The 21,451-nt window shown below is 46.3% G+C and overlaps 2 protein-coding genes across 2 annotated transcripts; both read left to right on the plus strand.

Moving 5' to 3' along the window:
- The first annotated feature begins 773 nt into the window (after window positions 1-773).
- LOC129373913 (forkhead box protein K2-like) lies at window positions 774-11,580 on the plus strand. Its single transcript, XM_055052042.1, has 9 exons — window positions 774-1,254; window positions 6,241-6,435; window positions 6,945-7,098; window positions 7,578-7,724; window positions 7,793-7,986; window positions 9,171-9,373; window positions 9,456-9,689; window positions 10,054-10,254; window positions 10,353-11,580. The coding sequence occupies exons 1-9, from the start codon at window positions 959-961 to the stop codon at window positions 10,541-10,543; spliced, it is 1,815 nt and encodes a 604-aa protein (XP_054908017.1). The 5' UTR covers window positions 774-958; the 3' UTR covers window positions 10,544-11,580.
- Window positions 11,581-12,361: 781 nt separating this feature from the next.
- anapc2 (anaphase promoting complex subunit 2) lies at window positions 12,362-21,409 on the plus strand. The gene is made up of 14 exons (XM_055052043.1): window positions 12,362-12,694; window positions 13,371-13,617; window positions 14,226-14,544; window positions 14,624-14,756; window positions 15,108-15,315; window positions 16,001-16,120; window positions 16,213-16,330; window positions 17,035-17,213; window positions 17,320-17,461; window positions 18,927-19,002; window positions 19,074-19,277; window positions 19,351-19,483; window positions 19,914-20,155; window positions 20,735-21,409. The coding sequence occupies exons 1-14, from the start codon at window positions 12,596-12,598 to the stop codon at window positions 20,942-20,944; spliced, it is 2,430 nt and encodes an 809-aa protein (XP_054908018.1). The 5' UTR covers window positions 12,362-12,595; the 3' UTR covers window positions 20,945-21,409.
- Window positions 21,410-21,451: the final 42 nt, after the last annotated feature.

Raw genomic sequence — 21,451 nt, forward strand, 5'->3', positions numbered from 1 at the left:
ACATGCAAGTATGTCATTTCTATTCTCAAGTATGTTTGGGTGTGGGTGTGTGTTGTACATTTATTCATTTATTTATTTATTCATTTTTATTCTGGTTGAATCTTTTAATTGAAAGTAACTTTTTTAACATGATGATTCTTGTCTGTTTTTATTAATGATTTTGTTTTCGCCCTGTTCCACTCTGGCATTATATTGCATCTTGTGCACAAATTAATTTTAATTTAATTTTAATTGAATTGAAAGAATATTGTTAAATATAACAGAAAAGATGGTTCAGGATATCTTCAGATGTAAATCAAGGTGTGTTTGGGTGAATTTTCAGAACATTATGAAGATATTATTAAAATTTACTTTAATAGTCACTGTTATTAGTACTACTACGGATATGTGTTATATATTAATACAACTTAGTTTATCATAAAGGTATTCATTTAATCATAAAATCCTGTTTCCAAGCTTACCTGTATCGGTTATCAGAGAGGCCTGCCACTAGCAATATGGCGGACGCGCTGACGAAGCGTTCCTTCTCGGCAAGGAAGAAGAAGCGACGTCTACTCGTTTATGTCTATGTTCCTCACAGCATATGCACGTACAACAGCTACACACCAACCGACCTTGAATATGTCCTCTGAAAAATACTCGCACGTGATTGGCTGTAGCTGCTGAGTTCCATCATCTTCCTGCATTGTGATTGGCGGACGCCGGTGGCAGTTAGACCCTCCCCGCCTCCGGCCTCTTTTGATTGGCTGCCTGCGCTCCTCTTTCTCTCGGCGGTGGGTCGGAGCCGCTGTCCCTGGCCTCGCATGTTTCCCTCTGGATTCCTGTTTTCAGTTTGATGCCCCTGTTGTAGATGCGCTCCGTTGAACGCCTTTGAAGGGCCACAGTCGGGCGTGCGTGCAGTGGTCTTTAGTTGCCCCCAACATTTTATTTTGAGGCGTTTCGAGGCTCCAACCCGAACATGGCTGTTCAAGTTAGCGGATCGTCTGGGCCGATTGCCCGGCTCGAGGGCCGTGAATTCGAATACATGATGAAGAAGCGCTCGGTGACCATCGGCCGGAACTCCTCGCAGGGCTCCGTGGACGTCAGCATGGGCCACTCGAGCTTCATCTCGCGGCGGCACCTGGAGATATTCACGGCCAGCGACGACGGCAGCGGCAGCGGGGACTTCTACCTGCGGTGTCTGGGTAAAAACGGGGTGTTTGTGGACGGAGTGTTCCTGAGACGGGGCGCCCCTCCTCTGCAGCTACCGCGAATGTAAGTTCCCCTCCAGCGCCGCGGGGCAGCATGGGGGCAGCAGCGGGCAGTAGCCGGAGCGTCCGGACAGCTGAACTTAACGTTTAACAGCAGCAGCTTTCCATCTGCGAGCACCACGTGTTTAGCATGTTAGCAAGAAGTCCGCATCCTGTTTCCTAAAGCTTTCTCTTTGTTGACATTCCTGCTAGCAACCGTTTTCTCGAGCCTGCTGCCGTCATTCCACGCACATTCCACAGCCCACCCGTGGGTCAGCTCAGCCTTCCCCCCCTCGGCGCTTATATTGGAGCCAGTTGATGTTTGTGCGCCTGTTACCGAAAATGGTGCTATTTTGCACGTTTGCATTCAGAAATGATGCAGTGAAATCGCCACTCTGCGGTGTTTTCCCACTGTGGGTCGTGGGTATTAATTGTGAATGAAGCTCTTCTCGACCCCTGAACGTAAACAAACAGCCGGTCCCGCCCTGCTGCGTGACCTCCGGTCCACTGGATCGGAACCCAGAGCTCCTTTCTCCGCCAGTCAACACACCTGAACGCATCATGGTTGCATTTAAACTCCACTAAATATTTTGTGAGCAACAGCTCTGATAAAACATGAGAAACAGTCATGAGACCCCAGGAAACGGGATCCTTTCATCAAAGTTTAAACTGAGAGGGGAAATAAAAAATGTCATTTACTAAATATCTAATGAGGCGTTTACTGACAAAACAACAAAAAAGCTCGCTCAGCTTTTGCAATAGTGCGTTTCACCATAAAGAGGAAATATCTTGTGCATGTTGACAGTTTGGGAGCAACAGTTTAAAGGTTCACTACATTCATAACAATTCAAATATGGGTTTGTATTTTTCAGTTTCTGACATTATTTGGTTTGATTTTGTTGTAAAACTGTGAAGTTCAGACTGGCAGCAGATGAGCAGGCAGCCAGTGGGATGAATGGATTAAACATGAAAAGATGTTCAACAGGAATTATGCTTCAGAATGAAACATGAATAAACCCTGGATGTGATAATCCAGAGGTTCTGCTGGTCAATGCCTCTGGCGGCTGCATTTGGACTCGGACCGGTTCTGTTTCCACCCAGAGCCGGTCCGTTTTGAGCTCGCCTCTCTTTCTCCACTGCACGTTGAACCTTCTTGGTTCTGGTGTCACGGTTTAAAGTGGCTCTCCAGAACGTGGCGTCACATTCTTGATTCCCAGCGTAAACATTCTGCATGTGTTCAGGTTGAACTGACTCCGTTTTCCCTCATTAATAGTTTAGTACTTTCGCCTACTATGACTTGTTTCAATGTTAATAAGCTCTTTTCAATTCTGTGCAGATTTTATATCAAACCATTTTCCATAGTTATGGTTCCAAGCTTCATTTGAGCCAATCAGGAAACTGGTCAAACCAGAATGAGTTAGCACTGCCCCCTGGTGGTAGATATTATTTACCTTAGAAAAGCTGATAACTTTTGCGCATTTTTAAGTTTATCAGTTGTGATTTATGCCCGTTTTGTCTTGAGTATTTTGGTTTAAGTCGTTAATGTTCAGTGTGAGAAACTGCTGTGAGACCAAAGGCTAACTGGCTAATTATTACATCAGCATTAAAATGAAAGTTTGTAAAACTTGTGTTACGTTAGCCTGCAATTATTGCACTGCAAACTTCCCCTGCAGCATGAAAATTGCAAGAAATATTTGCGATACATCGTGCAGCATTATTGGTGTCATAAAACTACATTTTCTTTAGAATATAAACTAAAGATTGAAAGTTGTCAGATCGGGAACAAAATGTCCGCCAGGTGATTCTGTTCGTTTATTTTCTGACTTTCCTGCCAGAAGAAGATGATGTAAATATATATATATATATATATATATATATATATATATATATATATATATATATATATATATATATATATATATATATATATATATAGACAGTTACATCATTTAATGGTTTTTCTTTTAGTTTGTTTTTAATCCAAACTAAATGCAAACTGTTTATTTGTTTTATGACTAACATCTCAGTCACATTATCCCTAAAGTATGGGTTGTTTTTCAGCTGTTATTTTATTTAATCACCTCCACACATACACGCACACGCACGCACACACACACTCACTCTCTCTCTCGTGGGAACTCTATCCAATTATCCCAAATGATTAAAAACGTAAAAATCTGGAATATTGAAGGACGGAAATAGTTGTGAATCCAGATCCAGATCTAGTTTACTTAAAAATCTAAGTAAACTAAAGACATGAAAGGAAAATTTAAAACATGCAACTGATATAATATGTGAAAAACATTTCACAATAAGACCTGAAAATATGAACAACCATTTTAATTAAGCTAAAATAACAAATTGAATGAAATGAACCATTTTAAGTTGTTTTTAGCATTGCAGTCATGGCAGCAACATGTCGGAGTCACTCTGACTTTATTATTATTATTTTTTAGTTTTTTGTTTATAATCAATTTTTAATTCCTCTCTGAGTTTTGAGGCGTTTTTATTCTTATTGCTCACCACATTCCCAGACAGGGTTTAAAGATTAGCGGCAAAAGCAAAGGAGGTGGATTAGCAGAACTGGCTAACAACTGATGGTTTCATCCTGGATGTTTCTGTGGAAAATCGTCTCTGCTGCGTTGATATGCAGCTGTTAGCATGTTGCACAGCAGCATCTTCAGTCAGAGGCCTCTTTAGGTTCTTTGAAAGACTGACTGCTACCTGAGCTTCTTCTCTCTGAAGATACTTTAAGGCTCTGAGTTGCACCAGTTTCCCTTTGGAATAAGGGAAACTTAAAGAAAATGATTTTTTAATAAATGTGAAGTTTGAAGGTGTTTTTATGTCTCTTTCTGTTAGCAGTAGCTTCACCTCAACATGTTGCTTTGTTTTGGTTGCAAACGAGTCGATTTTTATTTGTTCATCTGATCATTTTCAGTGTTTGCAGCGACGTTGTTTACATTTCGTTGAGACAGATTTGTTGGAATCTGGTTGAGGCTTTTCACAGCAGCGCCTGCAGTGTAAACAACCTCGCAGCTCCTGCCAGCGCTGCTCAGACTTTGCACACCGCTCTCTCGTTGCACAATCTCCCCACATGAATCCGTTTTCTTGCGCTGAGAAAACAGAGACTTGTTTTGACTTGATGCAGTTTCCGACCCGGGTGAATGTTTTCCTGAAACTTTGAAGGAGTTTACAGTTTTCTGCTCCTCTGACACACAAACACACACACACACACACACATACACACACACACACACACACAGGAGGTAAAATAAGTGACTTGTGCAGGAGTTTGTGTCTGACGGTCGTGGTTTGTGTTAAGCAGCTTGGCGGTGTGAGGGAGCCGCGGCCGCTGGTGTTGCTGGGATTCCTCTGCGGTGATGTCAGTGGATCCACAGGGAGGAACGGCCCTTTCCCGCTCCCTGCTGCCTCGCACCCCGAGCCGCGGCTCTTCCTCCCTCCTGTCCTCTTTGTTTACATTCTGCTCGGCGCCGGGTGGGGGTGAAATTCAAGTGAAAGCTTTCAGTTGAACAAGCTTTGTTTGTTGCCGTCCTCACGGCTTAGCAGCGTAGCAACTGTGTTTTCTTTCTCCTTTTTTCAGTTTGTGGCTCATTGTTGTTGTGGGAGAGAAATGGGGTAATAAAGAGGGATCTGTGACGGCACAGGGTGGGGGCTCCGTCACACCCTGAACTCTGATTCTGATCCAGACCCAAAGTTTTCTAAGCATTAAAGCTTCTGTTTCATCGGAATAAGCAGGTTTCTTGTCTTGGTTTTGTTCCAGTTTCCAGGGAAAATATCTGAAATAAGACAAAACTAACTTACAAATAACTTCTCAGCAAGATACAGGATCTTTTTGAAACTAAATTATTCCTTAATATTGATAAGAAGTTCTGGTTTTCTGTAAATATATTTTCCCCATAACTCATCAAGTGCCAGTTTTACCTTCACCTGGTTCAAATTCTGCAACAAATATCTCATATTAAGAACCTTTTGCTGTCCACTTATTAATCCAATTAATTAGTAGATGGTTTTTATTTAGCGTTTATTGAAATAATGCTTTATTGCATTTTAGGATAAGAAATGTTTTTTTTTTTTGCTTATTCAAAACACAAATTCTTTTTTTGCTTAGTTGCATTTTTTTTATTAAACTCAAGTTAAAAATCTGCAGCCTGTCAGTTTTTAATCCAATTAATTGATTACTAAAACAGTCGTTAGTTGCAGCCCTGCAGTGTTTTAAAATATGTGATAAATTGTCTCCAGGCGGATTTAAGAGACAAACTGGACAGTTTGACCTGTTTTTACGTCAGAAACTCTAAAAATGGTGAAATAAATGTAAAATTCACACCACAGCCTGAGGCGTCTGACTGTAAAACGGTTTTAAGTTTAAACATCCATCCGGTTCTGTTTTTCCTCCAGTGTTGTGCCGCTATGCAAGCTGAGTATTTCCAGTGTGTTTCATGAAGAAGCTGTCAGGTTATTGTTGTATATTTAGATTTCATGCAGCCCTGACAGTCTCTGGATGAGTCTGATGTTATTTTTACCGCCTCAGGTTCTTCAGGCTCCTGTGAGACGCAGCACAGCCAGTTCAGACGAAGGTAGCTAATGCTAATGCTAGCTAATGCTAATGCTAGCTCTGTGAGAACCTGGTGCAGGAAACTGCAAGTCGGTTCCTGGCGCCTCCAGCTGATTGGAAACCAGAGTTTTTGTTCCTTGGCGACTCGAGTCGTCCAGCAGTTTAATCCCAAATGCTCCAGAGCGCCACCTGCAGGTCGTCTCCTCCATCCTTATGATGTATTTAAAAATATGTATATTTTTGATCAGGCACCTTTTGCTCCCTGCTGGGTGGAGGCGACATTTCTTTAAATTCTCAAACTGAATCCAGTTTTTTTCTTTTATTTGAAGTCAGTCATTTATTTGAAGTCCAAATGTCTTTTCCTCCACTGACGTGTCGATGAGGCGCCTTCAGGCTGACTTTCTCTGTGTTCTGCGTCGTTCTCTGATTTTTCTGCAGGTGCACGTTCAGGTTTCCCAGCACCAACATTAAGATCAACTTCACGGCTCTGTCCAGCGGGAAGAAGGCCAAGCGAGAGGCGCCAGAGTCCCCAGTGAAACCAGTACAGCCTCAGATCTCCCCACTCACCATCAACATTCCAGACAACATCGCTCACCTGATGAGCCCGCTGCCGTCTCCCACCGGCACCATCAGGTACCTGCGCCCGCAAAAACAGCCGTTAGAGGTCAAAGGTCAGAGGAAACCAGCAGGTTGTTAAAACACCGGGCAGATTTTACTCGTTACTGACTCATTCAGTATCCATGGATCCATCGAAAACACACTGTATGGAGCTCTGGTGGTGCCAAAAACATGATTTTTTTTTTTTGAGTAAAATGTGCTTAAATTATTAAAAAAAAACTGAAATTTGAGTCAAGTATGACAATTTCTAACTAGATAAAAAAAAAAAAAAATTTATACATAAAAACAAGTTTATCAATCAATCAAGTTTATTTGTGTGAAACATTTCAGCAGCAAAATGCTAAACATCATAAAACACAAAGCAATTAAAACACCCTGCAGCCAAAAGTTTAGAAACCAATAACATCTGATGAATGACATCATCGATACAAAATCAATACTCGTCTAATATGTTGGTCGACGTTTCATGCATTATTTACAGTTAGCTGCAGTGATTCATGGTGGTGTCTGTTTTGCCCCTGCAGCGCTGCTAACTCCTGCCCCTCCAGCCCCCGGGGGGCCGGATCCTCGGGCTACAGGATGGGGGGCCGCATGGTCAGCTCCGTGGAGCTGCAGCTCATCAACGACAACTCGCAGCCAGAGAACGACAAAGAGGCGTCCGGAGGGGACAGCCCCAAGGTCAGCTGGGCCACAAACTGGTCACCACAAACTGGTCACCACAGACTGGTCACACTGGAAGCATTTCACACTGGGGGCCAAAGTGCGGCTCGTGGGCCATTTCTGGCCCGGGGACTGACTTTGCATTTTATCACAGACTTTATTTCCTTCAGTGGAAAATGTTCATTATAACACAAAGTATTAGGTTTTTTATAACCACGAGAATTTCACTGAACAGCCGACTTTACTGAACCCAAATCAGCTTTTATAATTTACTGAACTTGGCTAAAAGTAGCAAACACGTCCTGCTCTAATACAAAAAAACAACTGAAAACTAGACAAAAATTCTGGTTTTATTTGTACCATCTTTGGGATTTTACTCCCAGTTTTTGTTATTTTTAATCAAACTTGGTTGTATTTTTTGTTTTGTGATTAGTTGTGAAGCATTTGGTCAGCTGAGGTTGCAGTAAATGCGCCGTTTCCTGTGCTGCTCGTTGCAGGACGACTCCAAGCCGCCGTACTCCTATGCACAGCTGATCGTCCAGGCCATAACGCTGGCGCAGGACAAGCAGCTCACACTAAACGGCATCTACAATCACATCACCAAGAACTACCCTTACTACAGGACCGCCGACAAGGGCTGGCAGGTGAGTCCCAGCACCGCAGCCCGCTACTCCTCCTGCTCCTCGTCCTGTCACTGCTTGTCTCGCCGCAGAACTCGATCCGTCACAACCTGTCGCTGAACCGATACTTCATCAAAGTGGCACGGTCGCAGGAAGAGCCGGGCAAAGGTTCGTTCTGGAGGATAGACCCGTCGTCGGAGGCCAAGCTCATCGAGCAGGCCTTTAGGAAACGACGGCCCCGCGGGGTCCCCTGCTTCCGGACGCCGCATGGACCCCTCTCCTCCAGGTCGGCCCCTACTCACACCTGGCACCGCACACAAACCGTATACACAGACCGTATACACAGACCTCACACAGACCTCACACACAGACTGCACACACAGACTGCACACACTGACCACACACAGACCTCACACACAGACCAACACAGACCTCACACACAGACCGTAAACACAGACCACAAACAGACCTCACACACAGACTGCACACACAGACCGTACACACAGACCTCACAGAGACCTCACACACAGACCACACACACAGACCGTACACACAGACCACACACAGACCTCACAGAGACATCACACACAGACCACACACACAGACAAACACAGACCGTTCACACAGACTGCACACACAGACCTCACACATACCGCACACAGACCGTACACACAGACCTGATCTTGTTTTACTCGATCAAAGCAACTCAAAGGGGTTGCTCTGGTCCAGCTGGGGTTGGATCAAATAAAAGTTTAGCTACTTCAAAAGCCAGCGGTTCACTAAATATGCATCGGCCTGTAGACCTGGTGGCTCTGGAGGAGCTGCAGAGATCAACGGCTCAGGTGGGAGGCGATATCTGGGTTATGAAAAATGGTGGCAAGTCGTCTTTCAGCAGTTTCCATCAGACCAAGAGAAGATAAAGGAAACATGAAGCTGCTCAGATCAGATTGAAACCTCTGGGTCAAAATGAACCATTTAGAAACTAAAACATTAAACTGCAGCTAACAATTATTAGCAAGCGATTATTCTATTGATTTTTCTGCTGATTAATTGAATCAAACATTATCAAACAAAAAAAACATTAAGTTCTGATGAAACTACTTAATCTTGTTTGTTACTCATACATAAAAATAACATTTACGTAAACAATCCATTTAATTCCGATTAAAATGAAAAACCTGCATATTGAACCCCAGTTCAGCTCTGATGTGTTTAGTGTTTAAACCCTTAAATACTTTTAAACAAGTATCTCATTTCAGTCAAGACAGAAGCAACCAATAAATGTTTTATCTCAGGCCTTTAATCAGCTGCAACCTGGCTAATGACCAGCAGGGGGCGAATATGGCATTGCTGCATCATATTTTCTTCTTTCCTCTCAGGAAACGTTTAACTTTTGTGTTTATGTCTCATTTTCATTCCAGTTCCAACCAAACACTCAATATTGTGTTCATTTCTCTGTCTGGCCTGCAGGAGCGCTCCAGCGTCTCCCAATCACTCCGGGGTGCTCTCCGCTCACTCCAGCGGGGTGCAGACCCCGGACAGTCTGTCCCGGGAGGGCTCCCCGGTCCCCCTGGAGCCGGACACGCCCTCCGCTCCCCCCCCAGTTCCCACCGCCGCTGTCCAGCCCAAACTGGCAGTCATCCAGGAAGCACGCTTTGCACAAAACACACCAGGTGGCACGCCGGCATTCTTCTTCTTCTTCCCTTCCAGACTGCAGCTCTGTTGCTAACCTGTCTCCCCCCGCCCCCGGTCCAGGCTCCCCGGTCAGCAGCCAGCCGGTCCTCATAGCGGTCCAGCGCCAGTTACCTCAGACCATCAAGCCAGTAACTTACACCATGGCGTCCCCAGTGAGCACCAGCAGCTCCCAGCCCGCCGTCCAGACCGTCCACGTCCTGCAGCAGATCCCGGCCGGCTCCACCGTCATCGCCCAGCCGGCCGCCATCATCAAGAGCGAACCGCAGGAGAACGGGGAGCACACGGAGGTCAAAGGTGAGGCCCGGAAGCAGGAGGAGAACCTTCAGGAAGGAGCTTTGGTCCTTGTTGGGGGGCGGAGCTTATTGATGGTTAGAGGGGAAAACATTTCTGATTGGCTGACTTTTTCCAGGGTTTAAACACTGTGTTTAGCCCTGTTGTCACGGTAACAAGTTTTGCGGGGTCATTAATTGTCCCTGAAATAATTAAGATAAATTATAATATTGTCACTTGGAGACCATGTTAACTAATAGCAAAAAATGGCACAGCAATGCAAATACATCTCTGGAAACATCTAAAGACATGAATCATCATCTTACCATGTGATTAATTGATTATTGATTGGTGATTAATGGATGATATCTGCTTCCTCTCCGTCCAGTGAAAGTGGAGGCAGTTCCCAGCATCGGTTCTTTAGGCGCCTCCAGTCGCATCATCCAGAGCTCCCAGTCGGCGGCGCCGCTGCAGACGGTCACCATCGTGCAGCAGGTCCCGGTGGGTCAGCACCAGCTGCCCATCAAGGCCATCACCCAGAACGGCACCCACAGCCTGACCACCGCCCTGCAGGCGCCCTCCAGCTCAGGTGATTACGCTTCAGCTCGCTGGTGAAGCATAAGGTAGCCGCTAGCTGCTAGCCGCTAGCTGTTAGCCGCTAGCCCCTAACTCTTCTGTCCTCTGCAGCCCCGGCCGCCAGCCCCCTCCACCTGCTGGCCACCCACGCCTCCGCCTCCGCCTCGCTCCCCACCAAGCGGCAGAACGGAGACCAGCTGGCGGCGGAGCAGCCGGACGCCAAGCGAGGGAAACCCGAGGAGGAAACGCCCGCTGTTGCCGTGGAGACGGACTCGCCAGCAGCCGGAGATCAACCAAACTAGCCGTCTGGACGCCTCGCCCGCCCCGCCCGCCGTCTCTCTCTCTCTCTCGCCCCGTCGTTTGTTTCGTTTCTCCGCCCGCCGCTGACGACCGAGGTGCCAAACGGAAAACCACGCCCACCGCCGCTTTAAAAACTGGAACAAAAAACTCGAAGGTTTCCGTGTGAGCCGTGACCGAAGCCTTAGCAACAACGAGCCGACCTTTGACCTCCGGCTCAGGCTGGACGCCGCCTTTCTGTCACATCTACCTCAGAGCAGATCGGAGCCTCCGGCAGCCGGCAGCCCCCCCACCGCGACGTGACCAACCAGACGGCTCGTTTCTCCGTTTATCGTCCGAATCCAGACAAAGTCATAAAGGGATCAACTTGGAGCCAATCTTTAATTCCTGGCAGCTAGCCGCTCATTACTGACCCTGTTAATCGCAGCTGTACGTAGAAATTCAGTATTCTGTGGTTCAACATGTGGAGCATAGCAGTTTTTTATTGTATTTACACTTAACTAGAGACGTAATAAACTCAAGGAAGCGGAGACATTTCAGAAACTAAGTTAGAGGACTTTTTACGTGAACTTTCTCTGTTTGGTGAAAACGCTGTAACAGTTTTTGGTAAGCCATGCGCTTTACCCCCTCCCCTACCTGTTGCTTACGATCCGGCTTCGTTGCTCGGCCTGCGCAGATCTGCGTGTGCAGCTCCGGGCGCCGACCTGCATGAATCCGACGACAGAGAAGTCAGAGAGGCCAGAGCTGCACTTGATTTAAATATTTTTATTTCTCTTCCTGCTCCTCCTCTTCTTCTTCTGTTTCCGTCACACCCCCCTCATGGTCCCTGCAGGCTGTGTTGATGTTGTGGTGTTGGCAGACCCCCCATCCCTCACACATTCATTTGCTAATTACGTATTTTGCTCTGTTGAGGCGACCTGGCGAGTCTGTTTCTGATTGTACACGTTCCAAACAATAGTAAGAAAAGAAATTGATGTTTGTTCTGCTTCAGTGGAGAAATGCTTTTTTTTTTAAAATAAATTAATTTAAAGTCCTTAAAATCTTTTTGTTTGGTTTTGAACTTTTTTCATGTTGAAATGGATTTTTGGGGTAGTTCTCCAGTCATCCTGAAGAGGGCAGTGCAGGCTAGTTTTCAACATTTTTCGACTAAAGCTGGTAAAAAGTTCAATACTGACAGGTGCAAAATTTAACTTTATTACAGAATCTTCATTTGAATATATGGATGTCAAATAAAATAAAATTAGATTTAAAACCACGAGTTCAATATTAACTTTTAAACATAAATGTATTTATTTACTTAATTGTATTTTCTTTAAACTTTTTGTGTGTGAATTACTGATTTACTGGCATGAAAATGTTATTAATAAAATATGTGACTTGAAAGGGCTGCACACTGGTGCAGTTGGTGGCTCTGTTGCCTTGCAGCAAGAAGGTCCTGGGTTGGATTTGATTCTTTCTGCTTCTCTCTGAGTACTCCGGCTTCCTCCCACTATCCAAAAACATGACTGTCAGGTTAACTGGTCTTTTTAAATTCTCCTTCGGTGTGGATGTGCGTGCATGGTGTCAGAGGCACTAGAACCCCTCCTGACCCACAAGGGACAAAGGTGTAAGAAGATGGATGTGACCTGAAAAGTAAAAACTAAATTGTAAATGTATTCTAAGGTGTATTTTAGAAACCCTTATCAGACCTGCAATAATTTCTTTTTTACTTTGCTTCATTGAAATACTGTTTTTATTTAAAGTAAGTTTCTGAAGGTAGCGATTCCGTATCACTCCAGTAGGGGGCAGCACTCAGAGGATCCGTATGGGAATTATTAGAAGAAGAAAAAGAGTGCAAACCCGCCATGTGAATTAAGGAGTTGTTTAGCTTCCTAGTAACTTAATTACAGAACTTTTAACGGCTACTAGAGATTATTATTAAAAACATTTGTTTAAACTCCGCTGGAAGGTGATGCGTGTTTCTGCTGGCGCTGTTGTTGAGTCAAACGCCGAGCCGAAGCTAAAATGTTAAGCTAACGCCAGTTGGTTCGGGGTTTTGGTGGAGAAGGAGTCAGAAAATGGAGGAGATGGTGGTGGAGTTAAACTCTGGGAAACCGTCTGCGCCCGGATCAGATCAGGGGGTCGCCAAAGCCTGGGAATCGGTCACAGCAGCCTTGGTGAGCGGAACCGAACCCCGGTTTGGTGCAGCTAAACAGAGACTGAAGAACGTTTTCAGAAGTCAATTCAAATATCTGATCATTTAAGATTTTCCCCTACAGCGAAGGGTTATTAACAGTTAGTCACTAAGCTCGTTGTTTATCTGGTCAAATAAAGTGTTCGGCCGAATTCGGCTCATATTCGGCAGTTTGTTTATGTTTGCTTCCATATTTTACAGGCTGATGACAGATAATTTCAAAGTCATGTGTTGTGGTCTGACTCTGGAAGCATAACAAATTAAAGGGAAGCAACTTATGGGATAACATAAAATGAGATTTATTTAACAGAAATCATCTGGAGAAGAGGGAGACAGAAAGAGAGACTGATGTCTGGAGACACTGAGCTCCAATCCCAGTCAGGACCGATCAGAAGCTCCAAATACAAGAAAATAATTTTATTCACTTCAAAACGGGAAACTTTCATACTCTGAAACAAAAGGTCACTGATTGCTAAAGGCTGTTCAGAGTGTTGATTCCAGTATGCTAACGGAAAGTTCAGCAGAAGGAAAAAATGTGGTTTAAAACACACACAAGCACTAGAGATACATGCAGCCTGAGAGTTTAGAAGATATTTTCAATGTTTGTTGATGTGTTCCGATGGGTTCTGATGGGTTCTGATGGAGTTTTGTCTCTGTAGGTTTCTCCAGGCAGCTCTCTGTCAGAGCAGGACCGTCTGGACCTGGCGCTGCTCTGCTCTCATGGTTTGGGTCGGCTGCTGGGCGTCTGGCTGCTGGAGTCCCTGCAGGTGCGCCTGTCGTCCTCGGTGGTCCCGGAGTTCTGGTCCGGACTGGAGCAGCCGCAGGACCAACTGGAGGAACGGGACCGGGCCGGAGTTCTTCTCTCCGCTTTCCAGACGTTGCTGGACCGGCTGGAACCGTTCCTGAGTTAGTAGAGCAACACAAACCTCCTGGATCTGGAAGCCTATTGGCTGCTGTAGGCCAGTGGTGACCAAACTGTGGTTCAGGGGCCACTTGTGGCCCACAGACTGATTTTTGTTTTTGTTTTTTTGTTTTGTTTATTACTCTTCATGTTTCTAATCTGGGAAAAACTGTCACAACATTTTTCTCTTACAATGAATCTTTTTACAAACAATTTGTTATAATAAGTAGAACATTTAAACAAACTTTTACTGAATCGCAGACTTTCCTGCACCAAAATCAGCTTTTATTTTGTTTTAATCTCAGCTAAATATAGCGAATGTTTTCAAATAAAGTGATCCAATGACTGAGAATACATTTGTTCAGTCAAGCCTAAAATAATTAGAAAACTGAAACCTTTTAATGTAATAAAGTGCAAAATTCATTTTACGTGAATTTTGCTCATTTATTCAGTTTTGGTTTAATTGCTGGACTGACTGTTTGTGTTGCTTTGAGTCTATTTTCTCCAGCTAATTGATTACTAAATTAGTTTAATTGTGATGAATTGATTAATCACGATTAATCGTTTCAGACCTGGTTCTGCGGCTCTAAGCATGGCTTGTGGTCTCGTCCAGGTGGGCTGGAGCAGCTGGGGGCGTGGCAGGCGGAGGGACGCTGCGGCCTGTCCGGGCCGGGCCCCGGGGTCCTCCAGGACCGGGCCTTCACCACCATCCGGGCCCTGCTGCTCTTCTCACCGCCCGCCGTCCTGCAGCAGCGGGTGCTGGAGTTCTACAGCCGGACCTTCTCCGTCTACACGAGCCGGGAGGGCGGGGAGGACGGCGCCGAGGCCCTAGAGTGCCCCGACGGGGGGGCGTGTCCGGGCTGCGGGGCCCCGGCGCCGCGCTGCTGGTGCCCGGAGGCCCTGCAGCTGCTGCAGCAGCTCAGCCTCGTCCTGTGAGCTGCCGCCGGGAGTTCTGGGTAAGGGTCGTGGGCGGCGGCGGGTGTGTGACGCGGCGGTTCTGTGTGGCTGCAGGTCCCGGCTGCAGCTGCTGGAGTGGGTCAGCGCCGAGGCCGTCACCGCCATCCTGCACCGCCTCATCGAGCAGCGCATGGAGCAGCACTGCCGCGGCGAGTACGAGCGCTCCTTCCTGCTGGACTTCCAGGAGGTCAGGCGCTCCCTTCACAAAATGGCCGCTAACGCCGCTCTGATTTCAGCCGTTTACCCGGGTTAGCGTGTCAGAACGGGTTTTTCTGAGCCGCCTTTAAACGCAACATGAGTGTTGTGTTTAAACAGCAGCTGTGTTTCCATTTTTTGCTAATTTCACTATTTTGTAGTAATAGTTGCAGCAAAACACAAAACTTTGCTAATCTGAACATAATTACTCAGCATTTCCTACAATGTAAACAATGTTTACATTGTTATTGATTATTTTACTTGAAATGTCACATCGATGTTTATGTGTTGAATTAAAAGCCGGTTTGTTGCTCTGGGTCTGGATCTGTCTCTGGTGGAGCAGTGGATGGAGCTGGTTCTGGGTTGGCTGGGGAAGGTGTTCGCCACAGAGGGGGGCGGAGCCGCGGCGGTCCCCATGGATCCCAGCGTTCCCAGTACTCCCAGCGCCTACGGCAGCCCGGTTCTGAAGCAGTGGCGGTGCCACATGCACCAGTTCTTCTGCAGGATCTACGTCAACATGAGGATCGAGGAACTGTTCAGCATCATCAGAGGTGAGAACGAAGCGACTTCATGTTCATCAGTCTGGATGATTCCTTCAGAACCACAACTCACGTTTACTGTTTCGTTCTTAGAGTTAGGGTGGTGAAGGGGTAGCCATGTTCAGTCTGCTTTAATAAAACTCCAGTCCTTTTGTCTAGAAAGTCCAGTTCCAGTGTGAATGGTAATCGACCTCTGACCTCTGGTCCTCCAGACCTCGGTCTGGGTTCAGTTGAAGTGAACTTTGGTTCATTTTTAATGCATGTATGAACACCAAGCGGACTGGAGACTATGTCAGAAGCAGGAAGTGGACTACAGCGCAGGGCATTCTGGGTACAAACACAGAGCGAACATGCTAGCCTAGCGTTAGCAGCAGAAATGTCTCCTGGTCTTCAGCCAAAGACTACAGAGAGAATCTGACGCCTCCATCTTGTTTCCATCTGATGAAACAGGAAGTTGCTCTCAGCCTCTTCAGAGGTGTTTGTGTGGATTCCTTCAGTGATTGTTGGTGCAGCGCCCCCACAGGCCAGGATGGGAACAGGCTGGTTTGACTCAGAGCAGCTGCAGGTGGAGCAGATGGTGGAGTTTGGGTCACTAATTGAACTGATTCTACTGGACTATCAGGAGGGAAAACAGCAGAAAATGCTTTTGTTTTTCGTTTTGTTCTTATTTCTAAGCACATTTTTCTTGTTTTCCCAGATTTCCCAGAATCCAAACCAGCCATTGAGGATCTGAAGTTTTGTCTGGAGCGAACCAACCAGCGCCAGCAGCTCCTCACTTCGCTCAAATCGGCCTTTGAGAGCCGTCTGCTGCACCCAGGTCAGAGTTCACCTGCAGGATGTTTCACCTCAGGAATCAGCTCCATAAAACCTGCAGCACCAGTTGCATGACAGCGCCCGTTCCTCCTGCAGGTGTTCACACGTCCGACATCCTCACCGTTTACATCTCGGCCATCAAAGCTCTGCGGGAACTGGACCCGTCCATGGTGATCCTGCAGGTGGCGTGCCAGCCGATCCGGAAGTACCTGCGGTGAGTTCTGCGGCCGATCCGGTTCTGACGGCTCGGATCAGCGGGAAGATGAGCGTTCTGGTTGAGGAATCAGAATTTCAGCATAAACATTGTTTACAACAGTTTTTACAAACTTACATTTTAATGTTTGCATAAACAAACAGAAATTAAATCTTTGCAGTTTAGAGCTGCAGGCGCCGCTGATGATCCGGGTCATAAAATAAATGTTTCCACCACATCTAACTATTGATGCGAGGAGCGGCCATATTGAAACACCTTAAAGTCATAACTGGGGCAGTTCGCTGCTCCCAGTTTTCTAGTGGGAAATCCCACTTCAGAGAGAATTCCAGTTTATTTCCCAGCTTCATGTGCAACTGGAACACAGAATGAATCCAAAACTGATCCTCAATAAAAACAAGATTTATCTCTTTTAATTGGGAAAATTTTCTTTTTTTTAAAATGTGCTTTATAAAAAAAATTGAATTTCAGTTTTTAATAGGAAATTTTTAAAGTAATTTTGCACATTTGAAAATATTCAGAGAAGAAGAGCCATTAAACTCATTGAAAATCTTGAAATGTTTTCATGAAATCAACAGATTCAGAGATGAAACGTCTGAACCAAAACAGAAATGTTTAAATTTCCAGCTTCCTTTTGGTTGCTGGTGTTTATTGATGTTAGTCATATTAACATCAGTCCTCAGCAGAAACAGTTTTTCTCGCTCCAGAACTCGGGAGGACACAGTGCGGCAGATTGTCGCCGGGTTGACGGGCGACGCCGAGGCCTGCTCCGACCTGGCCTCCGAGCTCTCCAGAGGTGACCCCGTGACCCTGGAGATGCAGGACAGCGACGACGAGGGCAACGACCCCGAGGACTGGGCTCCGGATCCCACGGACGCCGTTCCCGGTCAGTGAACTCTGGTGTTGTAGTCAAAACCATCTAACCCGACACGAGACCAGGGAACGCCAGGGAACCGGCCGGGTTTCACCGAGTTCTGCTTCCTCTTTCTCAGATAAACTGGGCTCCAAGCGGCGCTCCTCTGACATCATCAGCCTGCTGGTCAGCATCTACGGCAGCAAGGAAATCTTCATCGACGAGTACAGAACCGTTCTGGCCGACCGACTGCTGCACCAGCTCAACTACAACACGGCCAGGTGGGCCCGGCAGAACCCAAACAGAACCGACACAGAACCCAAACAGAACCGAGACAGAACCCAAACAGAACCGACACAGAACCCAAACAGAACCGAGACAGAACCGACACAGAACCCAAACAGAACCGAGACAGAACCGACACAGAACCCAAACAGAACCGACACAGAACCCAAACAGAACCGAGACAGAACCGACACAGAACCCAAACAGAACCGAGACAGAACCCAAACAGAACCGAGACAGAACCCAAACAGAACCGACACAGAACCCAAACAGAACCGAGACAGAACCCAAACAGAACCGAGACAGAACCCAAACAGAACCGACACAGAACCCAAACAGAACCGAGACAGAACCGACACAGAACCCAAACAGAACCGAGACAGAACCGACACAGATTTTAACAAGAACAAACCTGGCACAGATGCTGCCAGGGGTTTGGGAGGAAAAGAACGCTTCAGGATAGAAGGAATTATATTTACTGAAATTATTATTATTATTTTTTAAGATGCCCAACATGAGTGAAATGAAAAATTAATTTTTGCACTAAAATAACCCCCATATTTTCAACCATATAAATATAGAAACATTTATCTTCATCTTGCTTTTTCTTTTTCTGGTGGACATGTTTCAAAATGGCCGCCACTTTTATGATGAACAATCGATGTTTGCATTAAAATTATTATAAATATTAGAGACACAGCTAAACAAAATGTTAGCTTCAATAATTCACTAAACAAGAGTCTTAGCTGCTAAACAATTGTGGAAAAAAAACAATTAGCTAATGCTAACTGCTATACAAAATATAGAGAAAGCTATAAAAATAAATTTGCCCTCTAAACACAAATAAATTAGCTGAAGCTAATTCTAAACTGCTCCACATATAAAGAATTAGCAAAAGCTAACGATAAAACGCAAAACAGCTTAAAAAACTAACGTCAACTAACAGAAGCACAAAATACAGCACTAAACCGGTAAACAAAACAAAAAAAACAAAGCTAATGCTAAACTGCTAAACGTTTTCCAGAAATATATCAGAAGCTAACAATGAAATGCTACAGTTTAAACAATTAGATTAAACTCACCTTACGCTGCTGAACACTGAAAGTAACTGGATGCTAACGCCAAGCCGCTAAACACACAGAAAATTAGCAGAAGCTATCGCTAACCACTGAGACGACGACATCCCCGCCTCCTTCCAGCTATCGACTCGCAAACAGCAAAAACGTTTCTAATCTTGCTGCATCTTGTTACTTTAAAGTTAAATATGATGAACAAGATAAAAATTATACATAAAGTTCATCCAAGTCATAAAAATTGGAAACATTTTCAGGCAATAGCAGATTTAAAAGGCTTCAAAATGGCAGCCATTTTAAAAATGGCTGATGGGGAACAGCCTGGATTTCAGTGCTGGATCCAGGGCTGTGTTTCCTCTCTGACCTTTGACCTGTCGTTCCTCTTCAGGGAGATTCGTAACGTGGAGCTGCTGAAGCTGCGCTTCGGAGAGTCTCACATGCATTACTGCGAAGTCATGCTGAAGGTCGGACCCTCGTTTAGCCACCGACGCTCCCTGAACGCCTCGCCGTGGTTTAACGTGTCTTTGCTGTGCAGGACATGGCCGACTCTCGCAGGATCAACAGCCACATCTGCGAGGAAGAGTCGAAGCTGAGTGAGGAAGAGCAGCCGCCGCTGGCGCTGTCCGCCATCGTCCTGTCGTCGGAGTTCTGGCCCACGCTGAAGGAGGAGAAGCTGGAGCTGCCGGCCGCCGTGTGCCACGCCATGGAGGCGTACACACGGCGCTACGAGAAGCTGAAGGTGAAACGTCCGGCGGTTTGACCCGACCGTCGGCTTCCTGACGCTTAGCTTCCTGACGCTGTGGTTGTTCCAGGCCATGCGGACGCTGAGTTGGAAGCCTCACCTGGGCTCCGTCACGCTGGACCTGGAGCTGGAGGACCGGACCCTCACCAACCTCACAGTGTCGCCGATCCACGCCGCCATCATCCTGCACTTCCAGGAGAAAAGTACGAGCTCTGGGTTTACACGCTGCTTTGGCTTCATAAAGTGAAAGTTTCAGGTTCATTTTCCATCACATGAATTAGATCAAAGAAGATTTATGTAAAGGCCTAGTCAAAGTTTAGGCCTGAATCAGATAATCTGTGACAAGACAGAAAACTAATGGCAGCTCAGATTGAATGGAGAACATGTGAAGTTTCAGCAGATTGTAGTTCTGAGGGGGGCTGGATAAAGGTGCAGGCCACACTTTTCAGATCAGATGAAGCCTGAAACATGATCAGATATGGAAGGGGTGTGAATACTTTTGTTAGTTGTGAAAATAACAGTTGTTTTTTTTTCTGCATTTTAAATTCTGATGCTGATCCAAACCGATCAGGTGATTCCATCGTGTCTCCTCTTCCTCCTCGTCTTCCTCCTGCCTGTTTTTTAACCTGGCAGGCTCGTGGACCCTGGAGGAGCTGAGCGTGAAGCTGGGCGCCCCCAAGGAGCTGCTGCACAGGAAGCTGGCGCTGTGGCAGCAGCAGGGCGTCCTGCGTGAGGAGGCGGCCGGCCGCTACGCCGTCCTGGAGACGGGAGCCACGCGCGACAGGCTGGACCGCGGCGTGATGCTCATCGACAGCGACGAGGAGCGCGACTCCAACACCACCACCCAGTCTGAGCAGAGGGAGGAGAAGCTGCAGGTCTGCAGTCACTTCCTGCTTCCTCCCAAAGGCCCAGGGAGTTTTAAAAGTCAAAGAATTAGCACAGAAATAGATAAATGATAATTAACCTGCTGTCAATGCCAAGAATGTAAACATCAGTTCAACCTAAAGAGGGCAGCACTGAGACACATCTGGGCCAAATAACAGAGCTGCAGCATGTTAGCCACATCGTGTTAAAATGTTTTTCCCTCATCAGAAACAAACCTGGAGTTTTACTTTAGGAGAAATCTTTAATCTCCATGACAACCATTCAAAACGCCTGGGTGGACATAGCCCCGCCTACAAGGTGGAGCTCCTCCCCCACTCAGCTCCTGCAGACTAGCCAGCAGCAATTAGCGAAGAGCCAGTGGAACTGAGCTGCTGCTGGTAAAAACATTACAACAGAGTCATGTGGGAATAAATTCATAATATAAAATCCAAATGACGTCGTTGCAAAGTAGTGAAATTATCAGATTACTCGTTATTATGAGAATAAAATAAAGATGTTAAGAGAATAAAGTCATAAGCAGCATCAGTTCTGTGTAACTGAACGACCTTTGACCCTGTTTGTTCCCACAGCTGTTCTGGGCCTACATCCAGGCCATGCTGACCAACCTGGACAGCATGACGCTGGAGCGCATACACACCATGCTGCGCATGTTCGTCGCCACGGGACCCGTCGTCACGGAGATGGACGTCAACGAGCTGGAGGCCTTTCTGCAGAGGAAAGTCAGAGAGCATCAGCTGATCGTTTCCACCGGCATCTACAGACTGCCCAAGACCAGCTGAGGACGGGGCGTTCAGGGGAAACGGGAACTCACAGGACTGAGGACGGGGCGTTCAGGGGAAACGGGAACTCACAGGACTGAGGACGGGGCGTTCAGGGGAAACGGGAACTCACAGGACTGAGGAGGACGGGGCGTTCAGGGGAAACGGGAACTCACAGGACTGAGGACGGGGCGTTCAGGGGAAACGGGAACTCACAGGACTGAGGACGGGGCGTTCAGGGGAAACGGGAACTCACAGGACTGAGGAGGACGGGGCGTTCAGGGGAATCGGGAACTCACAGGACTGAGGAGGACGGGGCGTTCAGGGGAAACGGGAACTCACAGGACTGAGGACGGGGCGTTCAGGGGAAACGGGAACTCACAGGACTGAAGAAGCACCTGTCTCCTGACGGCTACAAATAAAAACCACTGAAAAGTTTTTATAGTGTTTTGCTTCAGAAAATTAAAATACTTGTCTTTTTTTTTTCATGTGCATTTCTAAGTTTTCATTGAAATTTCAAAATGCTAA

This window comes from Poeciliopsis prolifica, unplaced genomic scaffold (assembly GCF_027474105.1).
Source record: "Poeciliopsis prolifica strain line A6 unplaced genomic scaffold, Auburn_PproV2 SCAFFOLD034, whole genome shotgun sequence".
Lineage (NCBI taxonomy): Eukaryota > Metazoa > Chordata > Actinopteri > Cyprinodontiformes > Poeciliidae > Poeciliopsis > Poeciliopsis prolifica.